The sequence below is a fragment of the Portunus trituberculatus genome, chromosome 5 (genome assembly GCF_017591435.1).
Source record: "Portunus trituberculatus isolate SZX2019 chromosome 5, ASM1759143v1, whole genome shotgun sequence".
Classification (NCBI taxonomy): Eukaryota; Metazoa; Arthropoda; class Malacostraca; order Decapoda; family Portunidae; genus Portunus; species Portunus trituberculatus.
Genome location: NC_059259.1, coordinates 8,492,296 through 8,499,795, shown reverse-complemented (window position 1 = coordinate 8,499,795; position 7,500 = coordinate 8,492,296). Strand labels below are relative to the sequence as shown.

The 7,500-nt window shown below is 41.6% G+C and overlaps 1 protein-coding gene across 3 annotated transcripts in view; it reads left to right on the top strand.

The window, feature by feature from the left end:
* LOC123515213 (integrin alpha pat-2-like) overlaps positions 1 to 7,500 on the top strand; it is a 12,439-nt gene that overhangs the window by 1,021 nt on the left and 3,918 nt on the right. For 2 of the 3 annotated variants that reach the window (XM_045273764.1, XM_045273781.1), the window contains 12 exons: positions 164 to 279; positions 636 to 744; positions 1,161 to 1,282; positions 1,872 to 1,923; positions 3,136 to 3,326; positions 4,181 to 4,396; positions 5,058 to 5,163; positions 5,326 to 5,411; positions 5,583 to 5,728; positions 6,029 to 6,198; positions 6,622 to 6,773; positions 7,275 to 7,480. In XM_045273764.1, the coding sequence (XP_045129699.1) occupies positions 164 to 279; positions 636 to 744; positions 1,161 to 1,282; positions 1,872 to 1,923; positions 3,136 to 3,326; positions 4,181 to 4,396; positions 5,058 to 5,163; positions 5,326 to 5,411; positions 5,583 to 5,728; positions 6,029 to 6,198; positions 6,622 to 6,773; positions 7,275 to 7,480 (1,672 nt within the window). The remainder of the gene's footprint in view (positions 1 to 163; positions 280 to 635; positions 745 to 1,160; positions 1,283 to 1,871; positions 1,924 to 3,135; positions 3,327 to 4,180; positions 4,397 to 5,057; positions 5,164 to 5,325; positions 5,412 to 5,582; positions 5,729 to 6,028; positions 6,199 to 6,621; positions 6,774 to 7,274; positions 7,481 to 7,500) is intronic. The other variant, XM_045273773.1, reaches the window with a different exon arrangement.

Below are 7,500 nucleotides of genomic sequence, written 5' to 3'. Positions count from 1 at the left end.
TTACGCATTTATTTATTTCTCTGCTTTTTTTTCCGTTTATATGTAGAGTTTACAGAAATCTTTAATGAATACCTGCTGTTAACATCAAAACATTTTCTTTATCATATATTTTTACTTATTTTATCTACATATTTACGGTTCTATTTTTGTTTTCCGTTTGAAGAGTGTACAGAATGCAATAATGAAAATCTGCAGTTTGAAGGGCCTCAGACGTTCCAGAATAACACTGTTGGTTTGGGAGAGACACTGGCTTCAAATGATAAGGGTGATATTTTGATTGTGAGTATTGTTATTATTATTATTATTATTATTATTATTATTATTATTATTATTATTATCACACCACAATTATTATCATTATTTACTAGTATTATTTTTATCACTTATTATTTTATTCATATTTACTTAATGTGTTTATTTCCTCATAGTTTCCAATTTATATTCTCGACGAATGGAAAGAAAATAAGTTAGGCCCAATACTAATTTTTCTCCTCCTTTTCCTCCTCCTCCTCATCCTATTTTTTCTCCTCTTCCTCCTATTACTACTACAACCACTACATATTTTCCTCTCTACTATAACAACATCCCTATCCTTCCTCCTCCTCCTCCTCCTCCTCCTCCTCCAACTCCCGAAGGCCTGCGCTCCCCGGTATCCAGTTTTTGACAAGGAGGATGGAGGTTTACAGACAAGAGGTGCCTGTTACATCATGGCCTCCTCAATAATAAGCGTGTTTCCATTTACAGGTATGTGTGTGTGTGTGTGTGTGTGTGTGTGTGTGTGTGTGTGTGTGTGTGTGTGTGTGTGTGTGTGTGTGTGTGTGTGTGTGTGTGTGTGTGTGTGTCTAAGTTTGTCTCTGTGTCTGTCTCTCTCTCTCTCTCTCTCTCTCTCTCTCTCTCTCTCTCTCTCTCTCTCTCTAAACACAACTTTGTCCAATGCGAATGTGTGTAAAATATCATTATCTCTAACATCTCTCTCTCTCTCTCTCTCTCTCTCTCTCTCTCTCTCTCTCTCTCTCTCTCTCTCTCTCTCTCTCTCTCTCTCTCACATACACACACACAACATTGCACTAACCTCTTCCATTTCTTCCTCTCCCTCTCTCTCTCTCTACTACAACGGACTTACCTACCCTGTCCCATCCCTCGTCCTCTCCGCCCAAAAGAGCACAAATGTTTGAAGGGAAAAAAAATAATGGCAGATGGAAGCAGTGCCATAAGAAGAACCAGCAACAACAATGAATGCAGTGCCTATGCTTCCTTTGGCTTCAGCGCAGCGTTCAACAAGGTAAGAGCGTGATTAAGGTCCTGTTGGTGTGAATGTAAGAGTAATGAACAGGTGAACAGGTGAAGAATACGGGAAGGTGAGGGAAGGAGGGTTAGAAATGTTGGTAATAAGACAAACAGGTGTGACTGGTGACTTTGTGGGTGATTCAGAAAGGTAATTAAGGTGAGAGAGAGAGAGAGAGAGAGAGAGAGAGAGAGAGAGAGAGAGAGAGAGAGAGAGAGAGAGAGAGAGAGAGAGAGAGAGAGAGAGAGAGAGAGAGAGAGAGAGAGAGAGAGAGAGAGAGAGAGAGAGAGAGAGAGAGAGAGAGAGAGAAATTTTCATGAATTAGTTCCAGTCAAAGATTTCTCTCTCTCTCTCTCTCTCTCTCTCTCTCTCTCTCTCTGTGTGTGTGTGTGTGTGTGTGTGTGTGTGTGTGTGTGTGTGTGTGTGTGTGTGTGTGTGTGTGTGTGTGTGTGTGTGAAATTAATACAACCTATATCCTCATTATTGTTATTATCCTTATTATTACTGTTATCATTATTACTCCCACTACTAACACTACCTCATCATTGTCACCACCTTCATCATCACTTTCACCTTCATCCCGCAGGTATCCACGAAGAAAGTGTTCATCGGAGCCCCTAACGCTTTTAGAAGAGAAGGTGAGTACAGGTGAACTAACAGCTTCACAGGTAACATTTTAATATTGCCTCTATCCTCACTAGAACTATCAAACTATCAAACTATCCCTGAAATCATAAAAAGACTCTTTGGAAAACCGAAGAACTTTCACTAGAGCCTGTTAAACTGTCACTGCAACCATGAAAACACTTTTGAAAACCCCAATAACTTCCACTACACCCTGTCAAACTATTAGAACCATGAAAACACCCTTCAAAACCCCAATAACTTCCACTACACCCTGTCAAACTATTAGAACCATGAAAACACCCTTGAAAACCCCAATAACTTCCACTACACCCTGTCAAACTATTAGAACCATGAAAACACTCTTGAAAACCCCAATAACTTCCACTACACCCTGTCAAACTATTAGAACCATGAAAACACTCTTGAAAACCCCAATAACTTCCACTACACCCTGTCAAACTATTAGAACCATGAAAACACCCTTGAAAACCCCAATAACTTCCACTACACCCTGTCAACCCTTTCAGTACTCTGACGCGTTTTCATATTCATTCTGCTTACGATTTGGTAATTTGATGCAGCTTCAGAAACGTGTCGGGGATTAAAAGAGTGAAGACTGTGGCCATTAATCTTCTGAGTGCCATAGACCCTTCCTAATGTCAATAAAATAGTCTAATGACACCCAAACTCATGATAAAAATGCGTCCCAGTACTGAAGGGGTTAAAAACTTCCATTACAGTATATATTCCAAGCCTATATTTCAAAAAATATATTATATCATTATTATTATTATTATTATTATTGGATAGAAAGAGATGATATACAAATTACAGTTTCAATAGAGACACATCTAACCTAACCAAGAGAGAGAGAGAGAGAGAGAGAGAGAGAGAGAGAGAGAGAGAGAGAGAGAGAGAGAGAGAGAGAAATAAAATCTAAATACCTCGTCAACCTCCCCCCCCAAAGAAAAAAATAACAAAACCGCAAAGGGAACCGATTTTAACCTAAACTGATCTCACCTCACCTCACTTCACCTCACCTGGCCAAACTTAAACATGACAAAACTGAAAACTAAGCTACCGTAACCAACAACTAACCTCAACTAACCTAACTTAAATAGAAAACAAAATCCAAAACAAACTAACCTAACGTTATATAATTTCAACTCACCTAACCTTACCTGACCTTACCTTATCTCACCTGACCCCACCTCACTTCCCAGGGGCCACCGTTACTTATAGCGTCTCAGGAAGGTATTCAGGACCAAACAAGATGGAAATGATGAAAGAGAGAGACTACAAGAGCAACTTAGAGGGATGGGCTGTCTCCGTGGGATTTTTCGGTAAAGACGACATAAGGAGGGAAGAATCAGTGGCGGTAACACGACCAGCACATGGCAATTATACTGGGGAGGTAAGTAGTGGTGGTGGTGGTGGTGGTGGTGGTGGTGGTGGTGGTGTAAGGGAATGAAGTAATAAAAGATAAATGTAAAAGAAAAGGACTGGTGATGACAATGATGTGATGAGGAGGAGGTGAATGTGGTGGTGGTGGTGATGGTGGTGGTAGGGGTGGTAGTCTCCGAGCTCTCTCTCTCTCTCTCTCTCTCTCTCTCTCTCTCTCTCCTCTTCACATCTCTTCCTTGCTTTCTTCCTTCCTAACTAAATCAAGATAAATTGAACTTTATTTAACGTAGTAGTAGTAGTAGTAGTAGTAGTAGTATAAATCGTAGTAGTAGTAACAGCAGCAGTAGTGGTAAACGTTTTTTGAATTAATGTGTGATACCAAACGAGAGAGAGAGAGAGAGAGAGAGAGAGAGAGAGAGAGAGAGAGAGAGAGAGAGAGATAATGTGAGCGTAACTGCTGTCCAGATACTGAGTTCTTCAACATCCGCTAATACATAACAAAACACTTGCTCAACACACCACCACCACCACCACCACCACCACCACCACCATCATCATCATCACCGCCACTGCCACTACCACCACCACTAACAACAACAAAAGAAACAACAACAACAACAATAACCTTATCACCACCACCACCACCACCACCACCACTACCGTACACCATTGACAACAACAACAATAAAACAACAATAACAACATCCTTATCATTACCACAACCACCACTACCACCACCACTAATAACAACAACAACAACAACAACACCCTTACCACCACCAACACCACCACCATTAACAACATCAGCAAGAACCACAACAACAAGACATTTACCACCCCCACCACCACCACCACCATCCACAGATTGCGTTCTACACCAAGAAGATAACGGTGACGAAGGCGCCTAGACCCCTTCAAGGCAAGCAGGTGGGTGGGTGGTTTGGATATGCTATGGTGACTTGTAACGTGGACAAGGACTCCTTCGATGACTTAGTGGTGGGCGCCCCTCTCACTCACCGAGACAGCCATAAGTACCCTGACGAAGGAGCGGTCTTCCTCTTCTATGCGCCCCTTCACTCGGTATGCTTCCTTGATTATACGTATACATACATACATACATACATATATACATGCGCGTTTTTACATTTGCACACACCTCACCTGACGTCACCTAACCTAACCTAACCTAATTTAATCTCACCTAACGTACCTTAACCTCACTTGACCTAACAACCTGGCCTAACTTAACATCACCTTAATTCAATCTAACTTAACCAAAGCTAGTGTAATCAAAACTTAACCTAATTAAATGCAACTACAACTAGCCAATCTTAGCTTTAACCTGACCTAAGCTAACCTAACTTAAACTAACTTCTTCTGCCTGTAGTAGTATGATGATGATGATAATAATAATAATAATAATAATAATAATAATAATAATAATAATAATAATAATAATAGTAATAATAATAATAGTGATAATAGTAATAATAATAATAATAATAATAATAATAATAATAATAATAATAATGTCGTCTCCTCCTCCTCCTCCTTCTCTTCTTCTACTTCTTTCTCTTCTTCTCCCTCCTCCTCCTTCTCCTCCTCCTCCTTGTTCTTGTTCTTCTTCTTCTTTATTTTCCTCTTCTTTTTCTTCCTCCTTCTCTTCCTTTTTCTTTTTTATCTTCTTCTTCTTCATTCTCCCCCTCCCCCCCTCCTCCTCCTCCTCCTCCTCCTCCTGCAGAATCCTCCAAGAAAATCTCCATTGGTGCTGCACGGAGACAAACCCTGGGGCCACTACGGTATCTCTGTCGCCTGTCTCCAGGGTAGATCATCCAAGGACTATACAGGTGTGTGTGTGTGTGTGTGTGTGTGTGTGTGTGTGTGTGTGTGTGTGTGTGTGTGTGTGTGTGTGTGTGTGAAAAATAATAAATACAGCAACGATTTAAGCCTCTATTTTCCTTTCTCTCTCTCTCTCTCTCTCTCTCTCTCTCTCTCTCTCTCTCTCTCAGGTGTGGCAGTCGGGGCGCCCGGGGTAACTGGGAGAGTGTACATCTATAAAGGAGGAGATGATGGATTGCAACCTCATCCCACGCAGGTAACTCTCTCTCTCTCTCTCTCTCTCTCTCTCTCTCTCTCTCTCTCTCTCTCTCTCTCTCTCTGATGCCTTCTATTATCACCAACTTCCATCCTTTTTTCCTTCCTTCCTATTTTTTTTCATCCCATACATATTCCTTTATCCTACATCCTTCATCCTCCTCCTTTACAGATCCTTCAGGCCTCAGAGTTCTTCCCCACCGTCACCGCCTCCTACGGGTTTGGCTTCAGCCTGGCAGGAGGAGTGGACATAGATCGCAATGGACTCTCTGATGTACTAATAGGAGCGCCCTTCTCGGATGCCGCTATTCTGCTAAGGTGGGGAGGGCTGGTTGTCGGATGGGGGGGTGCGGGGGGTCGTCTCCTGATTTTGGTTAATTTACAAACGCTTTGCTCTCACCAAGACTGTTTTCCAAGGCCACAGAGATGACTAGCGGGGTTCTCAAGAGTGTTTCTCCAGTTAGTAATGTAGAAATCTCGCTACACTGTCTCTAAAGCCTTAAAAATATCTTTAAAAATTCGTGTAAATTTAAATACTTTTGAAATAGGAGAGATGAAGCGCAAAAGTGTTTGAGTGTGTGTGTGTGTGTACCTAACTTAACATTTTCTTCCTGCCAGAGCCTCGCCAATCATCTACCTGGACGCGCAAGTTTGGTTTGACCCTCCAGAGATAGACATTAATGAGAAGAAGTGTGAGGTGGGAGAGCAAAAGACCGCTGTAATCTGCTCCAACCTCCACATTGAGATAGGGTTCTCCAGCGAGGTGTATGGCATAACTGAAATGCTAGGTGTGTGTGTGTGTGTGTGTGTGTGTGTGTGTGTGTGTGTGTGTGTGTGTGTGTGTGTGTGTGTGTGTGTGTGTGTGTGTGTGTGTGTAATATGTAATGGGAGGGAGGGAAGGAAGGAAGGAAGGAAGGAAGGAAGGAAGGAAGGAAGGAAGGAAGGAAGGAAGGAAGGAAGGAAGGAAGTGGTGGTAATAGAATGTAGGAAAAAAGGAATATGGAAGGATTTAATGAGAAGTAAAAGGAAAGGAAGAAAAACAAGAGAGGGGATATAAAAAAAAAGAAAAAAAGAAAAAGAAAGAAAGAAGGAAGGTAGGAGAGACAAATGAAATAGAATAGAAAAACAAAAAACAAAAAAAAAAAATATATAATTAAAACTGATAACAATTCACCTAAAATAAACCAAACCAAACTTGACCTCGCTTGCAGAACTTGACCTGGAGCTGACAGTTGACCTTGAGGAGAAGCGTCTGGCCTTTTTCAACGAGGCGACGGGGAAGTGGAGTCACAAAACCACTAACGCAATTAACATCACGAGAAACATGAATGAAAATACTCTAACCGTTACAGTCTATGGGAAGGTGAGAGAGAGAGAGAGAGAGAGAGAGAGAGAGAGAGAGAGAGAGAGAGAGAGAGAGAGAGAGAGAGAGAGAGAGAGAGAGAGAGAGAGAGAGAGAGAGAGAGAGAGAGTTCAAAAATGTTTTCAAAAATGTTTACTACTACTACTACTACTACTATTACTACTACTACTACAATATTTTTTCTTAAGAGAGAGAGAGAGAGAGAGAGAGAGAGAGAGAGAGAGAGAGAGAGAGAGAGAGAGAGAGAGAGAGAGAGAGAGAGAGAGAGAGAGAGAGAGAGAGAGAGAGAGAGAGAGAGACAGACAGACAGACAGACAGACAGACAGACAGACAGACAGACAGACAGACAGACAGACAGACAGACAGATAAATAATAATGATAAATGTAGCAATAGTAGCACATTTCTTTACTACCACCACCACCACCACCACCACCACCACTACTACCACTACTACTACCACTACTACAATAATTTTCTCTTTTTTTTTTTTCTCCAACAGCCTTTTCCCTTCGACTATGAAACTCCAGTGCACGTATCAGTAACAGGCAAGTTAAAGGTTTTTCCTCCTCCTCCTTCATCTGTCGTTCCTCCTCCTCCTCCTCCTGCCTTCAGTTCCTCCCATCCTACAACTTTCAACTCTACTCTTCATCTCCTCTGCGAAAGATGCAACTACAGAACTGATCTGAGTCTGCACGCCAATGGACCGTGAGTTTTGTGTGTGTGTG